Source organism: Thamnophis sirtalis, unplaced genomic scaffold (genome assembly GCF_051295495.1).
Source record: "Thamnophis sirtalis isolate CommonGarterSnake01/CBP01778 unplaced genomic scaffold, rThaSir2_p1.2 scaffold_15, whole genome shotgun sequence".
Lineage (NCBI taxonomy): Eukaryota > Metazoa > Chordata > Lepidosauria > Squamata > Natricidae > Thamnophis > Thamnophis sirtalis.
The window spans coordinates 2,106,885-2,121,267 of NW_028261395.1; the positions used below are offsets into that span (position 1 = coordinate 2,106,885).

The 14,383-nt window shown below is 44.9% G+C and overlaps 1 protein-coding gene across 8 annotated transcripts in view; it reads right to left on the reverse strand.

Moving 5' to 3' along the window:
• Positions 1-14,383, reverse strand: part of CPEB3 (cytoplasmic polyadenylation element binding protein 3) — an 82,139-nt gene that overhangs the window by 57,839 nt on the left and 9,917 nt on the right. For 7 of the 8 annotated variants that reach the window (XM_087702291.1, XM_087702290.1, XM_087702292.1 and 4 more), the window contains exon 2: positions 13,321-14,243. In XM_087702291.1, the coding sequence (XP_087558417.1) occupies positions 13,321-14,232 (912 nt within the window). In that variant the 5' untranslated portion in view covers positions 14,233-14,243. Of the gene's footprint in view, positions 1-13,320; positions 14,314-14,383 lie in introns of those variants that run through there. The other variant, XM_087702288.1, reaches the window with a different exon arrangement.

A 14,383-nucleotide genomic window follows, 5' to 3' on the forward strand; every position in this document is an offset into this window, starting at 1 on the left:
ACCAAAAAAGGGAAACTTTAGAGAATATGCAAAGTATTCTTAATTTCACATGCTATCAAACTAAAACTTCGGATCATCCAGCATGGATTAGATGTCAACATCCAAGAAAATGCCATCTGTTCAAGCCGGCTTTAGAGAAAGCTGAGGGAAATGAAACATTACTGCTGATGCACACTGGGTAACCGAGGAAGAAAAAAAATCTACCCCCAAATAGTCCCTATGTACATTACTAATTATAAAAAGGCTATTCATTGTACCAGTCATGTCAAATGGGAATCCCACAACTTATAGCAATAGCAATAGCAATAGCAGTAGACTTATATACCGCTTCATAGGCCTTTCAGGCCTCTCTAAGCGGTTTACAGAGAGTCAGCATATTGCCCCCAACAATCTGGGTCCTCATTTTACCCACCTCGGAAGGATGGAAGGCTGAGTCAACCCTGAGCCGGTGAGATTTGAACCGCTGAACTGCTGATCTAGCAGTAGCCTGCAGTGCTGCATTTAACCACTGTGCCACCTTGGCTCCACCTTATCACTGCCCTCGTGGAAAACCTAATACAGGTTAAGAAGCCATAGGACTGATAGAACAGACAAAAGAGCTATAACTCATCCCTTATTCAGTCAGCCCACATGCCAGATATATTTGAAGGGAAACTGGATTGCAAGAAGATGAGTATCATTTTAAAATGACCAGATTCCAATTATCATCTTTTGCACACATTACATGTGTGTTATATAAAGCCCTGATGCAGTGAAAGGAAAGAGGCAGCAAAATGGATATGTTTACTTAAAGTGACAATGGGTAACACTATGGGAGACCTGAAAAACTAGGTTAGATATAGATTATCATGGAGAACATTTATGTAGTTGTTAAGAGCTGACACTAAATGGATGGCACATAATCAATGAATCAATCAACCAGTATAAAAGCTGGATGCTACATTAGGTCCTTGGTATTCTGAAAACCAAATTTCAATACAGGCGGTCCTTACTTATCAAACGCAATTGGGACTAGCAATTCTGTCCTAAGTGATGAGATTGTTAGGTGAAACATCACATGATCACACCCAACTTACAACGTCAGTTCCAGCTGCGATTAAGTGCAACATCATGTGACTGTCACTTGCAACTTCCTTCATGCTTCCCCATTGACTTTGCTTGTCAGAAGCTGTCTGTGAAGGTCACAAATCATAAATGCATACCTGTTACTAAGCTCTCAAATTGCAATTAAATGGCTACAGTTATGCCACATTGGCTATAAGTTCAAAGATTGTAAGTAATCTTTTCCAACACTGTCATAACATCCAATGGCCGCTGAACAAAAATTGATACGTGAGAATGACCGTTGGCTTACCATGACCGCTGGCTACCACTTGAGAGACCGCCTACTGCCAATTACCTCCACTCGACCAATTAGATCCCACAGATTAGGCCTCCTCCGAGTTCCATCAGCCAGTCAATGTCGACTGGCAACCACGCGGAGGAGAGCCTTCTCTGTGGCAGCTCCGACCCTATGGAACGAACTCCCCGTAGAGATTCGCACCCTCACCACCCTCCAGACCTTCCGCACAGCCCTCAAAACCTGGCTGTCCCGACAGGCCTGGGGCTAAAGACCTTAACCCTACCCGAATAGTATGAATGTTGTGCTTTTAACGATGTATTGTCTTATATGTAACTTGGTTTGTCCTCCCCTCCCCCTGAACTGTGAGCCGCCCTGAGTCCCCCCAGGGAAAAGGGCGGCATACAAATAAAAGTATCGTATCGTATCATTCAGGTCGTTCTCTAGGCGCTGCGGGAGTGTCCAAGCACGGGTTAACTTCAGCTTGCTGCCCAAGGACTGAGTTTAAGTTTCTTGTAGCTCTGCCTCTTGCTCCCCTCAGAGGCTCAGTTTTAAAAAACGAAGATAAGTCCCAAGTGATCTGTATATGGCGATGATCCATGTCCCTCAATGATGGAAATGACCCCGCGGGCACACATTCAGGGTGGGGTTGGACACTCCCGCAGCGCCTAGAGAACGGCCATTTAGGTAAGCCAATGGTCATTCTCCTAGGCGCTGCTTGGAGTGTCCAAGCACGGGACATGCCAAAGCTATGCCGTCCCAGGGAGGGAAGAGGAATTGTTCAAGGCCGCGGGGTTTGCGCTGATTCTTTGTAGAACTCTTCTCCCAAATGAGGCCTCAGCCGAGGCAAAAACATCAAGCCTGTAATTTTTCACAAATGGAGATGGGCTGGACCACGTAGCAGCCCAACATATCTCTTCAATGGGTGCCTGCGTGGCCCATGCAGCCGAAGTCGCGGCGCTCCTTATTGAGTGAGCTGTAATGTGAGGGAGGACCGTCCTACCTTGTTGTTCGTAGGCCAGCTTGATACATGCTCTTATCCAGCGCCCTATGGTGGAAAAGGTGACTTTCTTGCCTGTGGAGACGGGTTGGAAGGACACGAAAAACGCCTCCAACTTGCGGAAAGGAGCTGTTCGCTTCATGTAGATACAGACCGCCCAACGAACATCAAGCTTATGCCACACGTGCTCCTTTGGGTGTCTGGGACACAGGCAAAAGTCCGGGAAAACCACCTCCTGTGTTCTATGGAAGACGCTGTTGACTTTCAGCACAAAGGCCGGGTCTAGTCTAAGGACGACGCTGTCGGAGTGTATGATGCAAAGGTTGCCTCTGACTGAGAGGGCGGCCATCTCGGAAATTCTACGTGCTGAGGTGATGGCAATGAGAAAGGCCGTCTTTAGAGTCAGGTGACGCAGACCAACAGTTTGAAGCAGCTCGAAGGGAGCTGCAGACAGAGACTGCAAAACGACAGACAAGTCCCAAGTCGGATATGTGTGGATTGTAGGAGGATAGAGGTTGGTAGCTCCCTTAAGGAAGCTACAAACTTGTGGATGTCTGCTAAGTGGCAACTGCGAGTCCGTGGACAGGATGATGGCCAAGGCGGGCGTTTGTCGCCTAAGGGTGTTGGGCGCCAGGCCTTTGTCCAAGCCCTCCTGCAGGAAGTCCAGGATTTGCGGGATGGTGGCAGAGGAGGTGATGACTTGACCGTCCAGACACCAGTGTGAGAAAGATGACCAAGTTGCCTCGTAGATCCTGACAGTGGAGGGATGCCTGGACGCCTGAATGGTGTGAATGTCCTGGTCAGAGAATTTGCTTAGCCTCAAAATGTCCCCCTCAAGTGACAAGCGGCCAATTGTAGCCACTGGGGCTCCGGATGTTGAACGGCCCCCTGGCTGAGGGAGATCTGTTCCTGAGGTATGCGCCAATGCTGAGTCACTGACAAGCTGACAAGGTCGGCAAACCAGGACCTCCTTGGCCAGTGTGGAGCCACAAGCAACACCTCCGCCCTCTCTGTCAGAATTTTCCTGATTACCAGAGGAATTAGAGGGAAAGGCGGAAAAGCGTACCACAAACTCGGTGGCCAGCGGGACCGAAGAGCATCTGTCTCTTCCGCCCAGGGGCAATGGAATCTGTTGAAGTACCGGGGAAGATGCGTGTTGGGAAGAGGTCGACCTTCGGGAAGCCGAACCTCTGTGACAGCTGACGGAGTAACGCTGGGTGGAGACGCCACTATGAGCTCTGGATGGTGGTTCTGTTCAGCCAGTCTGCCATCACGTTGTCCTCCCCTGATATGTCGTCCGCCCGTAGCGAGGTTAGGTACCTCTCCGCCCAACGGCCCAGAGCATCCGCCTCTGTCATCAGGGCCAGAGATCGCATGCCACCCTGATGGTTGATGTACGCCTTTGTGGCGATGTTGTCGGTTAGAATTAGCACATCGCGGCCTTTTACCCAACGGTGGAAGTGGCATAAGGCTAGTCTGGTGGCCCGGAGCTCCAGCCAGTTTATGTTGTGGCCGAGCTCCGCCTGCAACCACCTGCCCTGGACAATCTGAGTCTGGAGGTGAGCGCCCCAACGGAAGAGGCTGGCGTCAAGGGCGTCCGTCTGCCACCACCTGAGAGAGCGTAGTACCTTCGGAGGAAGATGCACCATCCTCCTGGAGTTGCTGGCCTTGCATCTTTGGAGCGGCAGTAGGAACCACTGGAGTTCTCGCGCAGTCGTGGCCACGGAACCACTGAGATGCATGACACCAGTTTCCCCAGCAGCTGGGAGAGGGAGACAACAGATGCTGACCCCATTGAACAGATGGTCCTCACGAGGGACCTGATGCTGTCCACTCTCTCCTGCATGAGGAAGACCTTGCAGTCCCTGGAGTTGATCATCGTGCCGAGATGTTGGGATCAGATGGCTCTTGGCGAGGTTGACTGAGAACCCATGGTGTTGCAGGACTCGGATGGTGATGTTGAGATCCCTCTGGGCCTGCCCCGTGGATGACGAGTGGATGAGGATGTCGTCCAGGTAACATTCCAGTCTTACTGGGAGAGATCAGAGATGCGCAGCGATGGCAGCTAGTAGTTTGGTGAAGGTTCGCGGGGCCGATGAGAGGCCGAAGGGAAGTGCTCTGTACTGGAAGTGTTGGTTGGCAAACTGGAACCACAGGAACTTGCGATGTACTGGATGGATTGGAATGTGCAGGTACGCCTCCTTCAGGTCTATAGAGGTCAAGCGATCGTCCTGCCTGACGCAGCCCAGAATGGTCTGAAGGGACTGCATCTTGAAGCGCTTGTACGCCAGATCTTGTTGAGTTTCTTGAGGTCCAGTATTGCCCTTATTCCCCCGGAGGATTTGGGGACCAGAAACAGGATGGAATAGAACCCCTTGCCTTCCTGTCCCCTGGGAACCCTTTCTATAGCCGCTATCTCTAGCAAATGACCTAGAGCTGGAACTTGTGGGCCAACCTGGGAGTGGGACAACGGACAAAGGTCCTTGGGGGGAAGGAGAGGAATTCCATGGTCAACCCGTGACAGACTGTATTCAGAATCCAAGTGTCCATCGTGGTCTCCTCCCACTGGGCGGCATAAAGTTGGAGGCGGCTGCCTATGGGAGGATCCCAGTGATGGTCACTTTGTCTTCCGAAAGGAGTGGTTGGAAAACCCCCCGTGGAATGGTCTACGGTTGCCCTGTTGTCTGTTCTTGTCCCTATAGGAGGGTTTATCCTGGGGATGATCTTGGCATTGGGCGTAAGGCCGACTGGATCCCCCAGCAGAGGTGGAGGGCTCTGCACTCCGAAAGAACTGTCTGCAAAAGGGCTGACCCCTACGGTCCGGTTTCTGGTGACCGCAGGCAAGATCTTACGTTTATCCTTGGATTCGATTAAAAAGGGGTCCAAGGCCTCCCCAAACAGCTTTCCCCTTTTGAAGATAGCGGAAGCGAGCTTCCACTTCGCCTTCACATCCGCCTGCCAGTGGCGGAGCCACAGCAGGTGGCGCGAAGTTACATTAGAGGCAAAGGCTCTGGAAAAGAGTTTAGTGCCACTGAGTGAGGCGTCAGCTGAGTACTCAACGGCCGCTATTATATTATTAACATCCTGCCTCGCCCTAGTATCCCCTGCTGAGAGGCCGGACAACAGCTTGCGGAGCCAGAACAGTGCTGCCTTGCTAAAGTACGAAGAGGAAGAGGAAGCCCTCATGGCCCATGCAGTGGCCAGCTGCATGGGCCATGGGAAGCTGTTGCCGCCCTCTTGTCCTCTGCTGTTAGGCCTTCCAGTAAGTCTGCTGGGAGAGCAGAATTAGAAGTGAGAGAAACAATGGGGTCATCCACTTGAGGGAGCTACAACAGTTCCTCCAGGGGACCCTCCATGGTGTAAAGCTTCCTATCTGTCCCACTGGGGTTTGCCATGGAGCCCGGTTGGGCCCATTGGCACTGTATGATGTCCAGAAACAGCTGTGGAGCAGGAACCAGATCCAGGGGTGGGGGAACCTCCTTAAATAGTCCCGCGCCTGGATCTTGCAGTCCAATTGCCTCCTTGGACCCCTGATCAGAGGAGGGCTTATCTGCCGGAGCTGGGAGACCCTTTTGGGGGGCCACGGCTCAAGCCTTGGTAAGGATAGCCCTGAACATGGAGGGCTTAAAGAGGCCTGAGTTCGCAGGTGGCTCAGGTGCGGGATTTTCGTCCTCTGAGAGGTCCGGAGCATCCTACTCCGCCTCCTCTCCATTGGACACCTCACTGATCCCAATGGGAGTCGGGGAAGCCTCCCTAGCTGGAGGTTCCTGAGATCTTACAGTTCGACTCTTGCTGGGATTAGCAGTGGCAATAGGCAATTTAGAGGCCAACTGCTGAATGCCATCAGAAATGCCCTGTGAGATAGCACGTGCCACCACATCTTGCATGGCCTTTGACAATTGAGATTCCTGAATCTGAGGGAGGTCTGGTCCGGCCTCAGAAGGGGCCAGGGACTCCTCCCCAGCAAGGGAGTCCACTCCTCAAGGGAATCCTCAGCCAGGGAATGGCAGGGGGACCCAAGAGAAGTCCTGGATGGGTTGGGAGAGGACCAGAAATCCTCCTCAGCTGGCAGAGAGGGGTATCCCTCTCGCTGGGAGGGGGAGGGAAGGTCCTGCCCCCTCCTACCTGGGTGTGGGGGCTACTGGCTGCTGCTGCTGCGCTGACTGGGCCTTCTGGAACTGTTTCTCAAGGGCCTTCTGGCGTCTTTCAGCCATTTTTTCAGCTGCCTTAGAGGCCTTCTTAACCCTGGGGTGTTTCCCTTTAGCTGGGCACCCCACCCCAAAAACACACAAAATTAAATTTAAGGAGCTACACTACACTACCTAGAGGGTCCAGCCTGCTGCACAAGGACTGGATCTCCCCCAAAAAATGCCCTGTAGGGCAACTGAGTTTTTTAAAACTGAGCCTCTGAGGGGAGCAAGAGGTGGAGCTACAAGAAACTTAAACTCAGTCCTTGGGCAGCAAGCTGAAGTTAACCCGTGCTTGGATACTCCAAGCAGCGCCTAGGACAGTGATGGGCAACCTTTTTGGCGTGGTGTGTCAAAAATCGGCAAAAAATCGAGCATAACTCGCGTTGTGTGTCACTTCGACAACAACATAATTTTGCGCAATTTATAGTTGCTGCTAATGGCGCTCACAGTTCCCGTTGGCACTCTGCTGTTCCCTGCTGTGGTGCGGTTGTAACCGACAGTCCCAGGAGTAGACTCTCTGTGCCGGCCTGACTGGAGAGAGGCGCGCACTATTCCCGCGCTCCTCTCCTGCGGGTCCTCCCTCGCCGCGCTGATGACGTGTGTGCGCACGGCACGCACGCCTTACCAGCAGCCCCTGCGCTCAGAAAGGGGCGGCGGCGATACAGTAAGTGAGTGTGGGCGGGGGAGATCACACATCCCGCCCCCCCGTTCCTCCAGCACAGATTCTTTCATCCTCGGCGGCCGTGCAGGAGCCGAGGATGAATCGCATGAAATCCTGTGCGTGTCACCCCAAATGGCTACGTGTGTCAGCACTGACACACGTGTCATAGGTTCGCCATCACTGGCCTAGGAGAATACAATATATATTTTCAAGTAAGTGATGTAGATCATCCCATCACTTTCAACAATTGCCAGCAACTATCAAAGGATATTTTGATGTTAGAATCAATTGTTGAACATAATATATATGGAACATATAACACTTATTACTAGGAGAATATGATTGAAGAAGTAATATAACCTAAAGATGTTAATCCCACTTCTGTATAACAAAAGCAAACTGTTATCCTGTAAGTTTTGGATTTTGTATACTGTTGAAGATTTTTGAACTGTTCCCTTGTGAGTCTAATCAAGAAACTGAAGAATGCTCAAAGTAAAAAAAAATATTATTTTGAAAAGTTAATATATGGCTTCCACCATTTTTCAAAAATCTATAGAAGAGAACTGAATTTATGTGTTGTTGCAAAAGGCGTCTTAAGTTCCAGGATATCCTGCTAATAGGTCAAGCAGGATCTTCCATAAGCAACAATAGAACAATGCTATCTTGTAGACTAACTATTAAGCAAGCTGGGATTTAAACACAATTAAATAAGATGAGAAAAATGAGTAATAATAGTTTGATATTAAAGAAGAAACAAGCTATATAACAGATAATTTGGATAATGTCGATAAAATGTTCCTTTAGTGCTTACAGCTGATAAATTAAAATATTTTGTACATTCTATGACTTAAGAGCACATTATATAAATAGATGTACAGAGTAGATTGTCTTTTTTCAAGTATGCCACTTATTCCCTCATGCATATCTGTAACAAGAACGACTTGATTTCTAAGACTGAACTGATCTACATGCATATTACGCAGCGGTGATTAAATATAGTACATTAATTAAGTAATTAATGTCCAGAATTAATGGAAGAAGTTTTTCTGTATTTTTACATGCTCTTATTTCTTTCAACGGTTTGGATGATAGTGCAATAGGTATGTGACATGATATTGTCACATGTTGACAATTTTGTGTCTTTTAAAAAGTTACACATCTTACAGTAGGTAAAAATGTATTCTTTATATCTTACCAAACTACTAATTTCACAAAGTGTAAAAATGTTTACAGTTCCAACATGATTATAAGACCGGTTTAAAATTATATATTCCCAGACAGCACCAAAAAGCAGTAATAAATTGCTTAATTGTTCTTTCAAAATGTTGATCATATACTGAAAACAATCATTGTAACATTAGGTGCTCTTAACAGTACTCAAAGCTCTCAGGTCAAGGAGCCCTACTGTTAAATCTTAATTTTCAATTGTAAGGGCTTACAACAATAAAACCAGAATACTTTGATAAAATATTCTCACGTCCAAATTTCAGAACCATGGTTTCTTGGATTGTCAGAGAAATAGAAATGACAACTAAACAACTACTAAATAAATATACAGCTCCTCTGCATTTATATTCAGTATACAAAACATTCATGATCATTAGATTCTGTGTGGAGCATGTGTTCAAAATGAAATGTTCTTCCAAAAAACGGCCAAATTGTCAGTGAAAAATATTGGGACGTTTAAAATAAGCAAGAAATAACCAAATACTTCAAATAATTATAAAAGGAAAAAAAATCAACAGAAATGTAGTTTTGAAGATAAGATACATCCTAATCTTGAAAAATCTAAGTACATGGTTTGGCAAAAACACAATGGTCCCGTTTCTACAGTAATATCACAAGAACAAATATCAGCTGCTGTTAGAAGACAAACTCATTAGAAAATAATTCTTTGGCAGGGTAGAAAGAAAGGGCGAAAGGAAATAATCTTCCATAATAAACCTACAGGATCCATTCCTTCTATTACAAATATATGTTCACTTGGAAATCTCTGAAAAGTATGTTTGCTTTTAGTTAAATGTAGCATTATAGTTCCTAAAAAAAAGGAGTGTGGGTTATTTTTGCGTTATTTTTATCATAAATTCCTTCAGTTTGGGGCTTATATTCCAAAGCACACTATAGCAGGGCTGTCAAACTCCCAGCCCATGGGCCGGATACGTCACATGCTGAGCACACCCGGTTAGCCAAGGGGAAAAAAAGTTCTGATATGTCACGTGACATTTCTGTGACGTGAGTTTGACACCCCTGCATTACAGCAATAGCAGACTTATATACCACTTCATGGTGCTTTACTGATTGATTGATTTATTACATTTATATGCTGCCCTTTTCCCCGAAGGGGACTCAGGGCGGCTCACAATTCAATCAGGGAAGGGGGTACAAACAGGGGGATAAAAAAGAGACATAACAATACAAAATTTAAAAACGCACAACAACCATACCATTCGAGAACGGGGGCAAAAACTCTTTAGCCCCAGGCCTGTCGGAACAGCCAGGTTTTAAGGGCTTTGCGGAAGGCCTGGAGGGTGGTGAGGGTTCAAATCTCCACGGGGAGCTCGTTCCAGAGGGTCGGAGCAGCCACAGAGAAGGCTCTCCTCCGGGTAGTCGCCAGTCGGCATTGGCCGGCGAATGGAATTCAGAGGAGGCCTAATCTGTGGGATCTGATCGGTCTATTGGAGGTAATTGGCAGCAGGCGGTCTCTCAAGTCTCTCAGGAGGTCTCTCAAGTACCCAGGTCCAATACCATGAAGGGCTTTACTGTCCACTCTCTAAGCAGTTTACAGAATCACCATATTGCCCACAACAATCTGAGTCCTCATTTTACTGACCTTGGATGGAAGGCTGTTCAGGAAAGTGTTATACCTTACCTTATACCAACAATATAATTTAGAATACCAATACTTTTTATCTATCTTAGCATAAATGCTTCCAAATGCCAATATGTTGTATATTGTTAGATGCATATATTGAGTCTTCAGAGGAAGAAATGGTGAACTGAAGATGGCTCTACTAAAAGCAGAATCTACAACTACAGTAGAACAAAGAGCCGGCAAGCACAACAGCTCTTCAAAATTATTCTTTAAACAGGGGGAAGATTCAGTCTCCTTATGAAGAGACCAGAAGACAGTGGTATCTGGTGAATTAAATAGCTTGCCTAAACTGCAGTCAGAGCCATTTCTAATCATGATTGGGAATTGCTTGTTAATTACTCTTTAGATATTAGGAACCTTTGAATTGACAAAGGTTTTTTTAGACTTTAGCAAAAGAAATTAAGGACTTTTAAAAAATCATTTTTGGGAATAAACAGCAAAAGAGTAATTATAATATTAATTTTGGAAAATTACAAATGGAGTAAGGGTCTGGAGGGATTTGAAAAAAGATTTTGAAATTAATTATAAAACCCTTTGCATGGGAAAATACTTTTCCTTTGAATTCTTAAAGATAACTGGGACATTGAACATTGGACACTAGAGGGAACCAGAAAGAACTAAAGATTACAATTAAATTCACACTTAAATGTGAATTACTGATAAAGAATGAAGCAGAATACTTTAACCAGAGAATATTTATGAGCAATGGACCCAGAACTTAATTTTAAATCTGTCTCCCATTATTGAATGTTTAAAGGATGATATGAAAGAAGAACAAGTTTTACTGGACAATAAGGAAAAAGATATACAGGGTATACAAATGAAACCAATTGATGTCCTAATTAAAAGGGATATACAAATAAAAAATCAAAAGAATGACCTGAATAACAATTCCATATTAGAATTACAAGAGACATTTATTAAAAGTTTCGAAGAGATTTGTAAAAATGCACAAAGAAATTACTAAAAAAAAATCAAATTCCAGGACCGCATTTGAAGGGATTAAAGATTGAGATTGTTAAAACTAAAAGGAAGGAATATAAAGTTAGATTGTCTGATCAAGGTTAAAATACATATGTTACTCTCTCTGGTAACTCTTAATAGACCTTTGTTAATAAGGACTGAATGAAGAGGCTTTAAGGATCTGTTTATGATAAGGGACATAAGGGGAAAAAAGACATTTGTTGAATTTTAAGAGGCAACTATAAGTTACTAAAATTGTGCATATTTATAATGAAGGGGAAAGTCATTTCTTTATATATCTTTTCTTTTTACTATATTTTTTTCTATTTTTCTATTCTATATTTTTCCTGCATTTCCTTTTTGGTTCTTTTAGTTTTTATTAGTTTATATCTTTTTAACTGTAAGATTTACTAACATTTCTCTAAATATATTCACATAATTATTTTATCATTTCATATATTAAGAAACATATACAGATAGTCCTTGACTCACAACAGTCCGCTTAGTGACCATTGAAAGTTACAATGGCACTGAAAAAAGGGACGTGACCTTTTGTCACATCTATGACCATTGCAGCAACCTCATGTGATCAAAATTTACCTGCCGGGCAACGGACTCATATTTATGACGGTTGCAATGTCCCAAGGTCATGTGATTTTCTCACAAGCAGAGTTAATGGGGAAGTCAAATTCACTTAACTGGGTTACTAATTTAACTGCAGAGATTTGCTTAACAACCAGCACATAAGATTGTAAAATGGGACAACTCACATAACAAATGTCTCAGTTAGCAACATACATTGTGGGCTTAATTGTGGTCATACACTGAGGACTATCTTACTGTAATTATGAATTTTAGAATGCAACATTGGAATACAATTGTAAAAATTAGCATTAGTTTAAAACATCTCTGTCTGGATTTATCTATCCTTTAGTTTCAAGAGTGAAATACTAAGTACCAGAAATATGCCCCTCCCTTAACACTGCAGAACCAATAAAAATTATTAACTATTTTGTTCAAACAGAGTGAAGTATCAAATGGAGGTCTAAAGGCAGCAGTTCTCTAAATGAAATGAAACAGCGTTAGTAAGTTAATATTCTGTACCACTGAATATATTGTATTTTTTATAATAGTTTATATTGCATGTATTGAAAAGTGTAGTGCAAAACCAAAATTAGTTAATTTCACTGCATAAAGAATCTAATAAACTGTACATTTACTTATAATGGCTTATAGGTAAAATACATTATAATACAGAAAAGCTTTTATCTTAATAAATTGATTTGGATATGATAACTGAATAATTGGCCCACATGCTTTAAGATAACATTTAATACCAACTAAAGTTCCGTTCTACATTAAAATTGCAAAGCTTCAATTTTACTCAGTCTCAATTGTTGCAATTGATCTGTCTTGACCTCTTAGATAACAAAACCATTGCAAGACACTGCCGCTTTAAATATTTCAAGGCTTATATAGCTAGTAAATAGGCCCCATTGCAATATGGCTGTGAAGGTCACGTCCTATTGTATCTTTCCTCCGATATTGAGTATGAAAGAATCAAAATGTTTACTCCACACAAATATTTTAATGCGCCTTAATCTCTGTATTGCCATTATACATGATCTTGTTAATGGTAAATGGTATTCAGGTCAATGCACACCCAAGCCTCTTCCTGAATCTATTTAAATCCACACCCTGGACATATGATGATGATTACATTTTAGCAATTTCAGCATGTTGTTTGCATTCATATGCCTACTTTTGCAAACACAATCCTGTTGAACCTCATTTCTCAGCATTAGCGAGGCAGAGCAGTTTTAAGCAAAAAGGGATTGGCCCTTTAATGTGGAAAGGATAATTAAACGGATTCCTCAAGTGTTGTTGGGTTTTTGGTCGTACTATTTAATTTACAATATGAAACCACCCAGACAAGATCTAAACCTTTGGCATTTTGGAAGAGCACTATTGTAGTTAAAATGCATAAAATGGGAAGCAAATAACATTAAGGAAAAGAGCTGGGACCAAAATGCAAATATTTTTAAAACTGAAAATCAAATAGAAACAAGGAGCCTAGAAATAATCTAATTCGTTTTTGGATCCCTAACATATGCGAATGCTGTCTACAAGTATTAGGTTTAATGATAGGAAGGAAGACCTAATGCTGGCATAAACTGCAATGACAAAAAAACATTTAATTTTACGCAGGATTAAATTATAAGACAAATGCTAAAATATCTCTTGCCCATTCCTCCCCTTTCCCCCTTTTCTGCACACACCAAGGAAGGACTTTACCTGAAAAGGCAACAGATTATTGCCATTGTCTGTCCTGAAGGCGTTGTCTTCCATCCAGGATTTTGGAGCTAGAGGAGCAGCCCGGGGGAATTTCGGTGGGGCAATAACATTGGTAGAAAAAGGCTTTTTCAGAGGCGAGATGGGGTTGAGCGGGGATGGCACCCCAACGCCCACTCCCACGCCAACCCCCACGCCGACTGCCCTTCGAGGGTCTCTGCCAGCTTGCAGCCCACCCCAAGGGTTGGAAGGCGTACTCCAAGCTGCGTTCTGATGGTTATTCCAGCTGGAAGGAGAAGAGGTGGCGGCGGTGGAAGAGGAGGAAGGTTTGCTGGTCATGATGGGCTGATGGCTGTAAGCAGCGTTTCTCTGGGCAAAAGACGCCTGGTTAGGGCTGACCGGCGACCTCCTTTGCTGCTGTTGCTGCTGTGCTTGTTGCTGCTGCTGTTGTTGCTGCTGCTGTTGGTGGTGCTGAGTCTGAGCTAGGCCAATCTGGGGGGAGAAAGTGCCTCCAAAAACGGGGTTGACATGGTGGGGGAAATTTTGGAAAAGCATCGTCCCATTCACCGGGGTAATCCCTTGGAAAAAGCTATCCTCCACTGCGTTTGTGGTCCCTGTAGACCAACTGCTTCCGAAGGAGGGAGACAAGGACGTGCCGGCGGCTGGAGGCTCCTGCTGAGGCTGGTGGAAACTTAAACCCGGCAAGATGGGAGACTCCATTTGCATCTTCTCTTTGCTGTTTGGGGCAGGAGCCGCCGCTGAGCCGATGCTGGTCACTGGGTTGTCCTCCGGTTTGGGTGTCTCTGACGTGATGGGTGTAGAAGGAGCTTCTGCTGCGTTCGGATCCTGCCGCTGCTGCTGCTGCTGCTGCTGAGGCTGGACTTTGCTTTTGTCCATCAGTAAATCATCCTGCATGGTTTGCGCAGCTGAAACGAGGAGAAAAAAAGGGAGGGGGGGGGACCATAGAGCGTTAGCATTCATAAAGCTGCTTTTAGCCTGGCTAAAAATGCCGCTGCTAGGATCAAGCCGCCGCAAACTGCAAGGCACAGCGGTACTACTAATACGT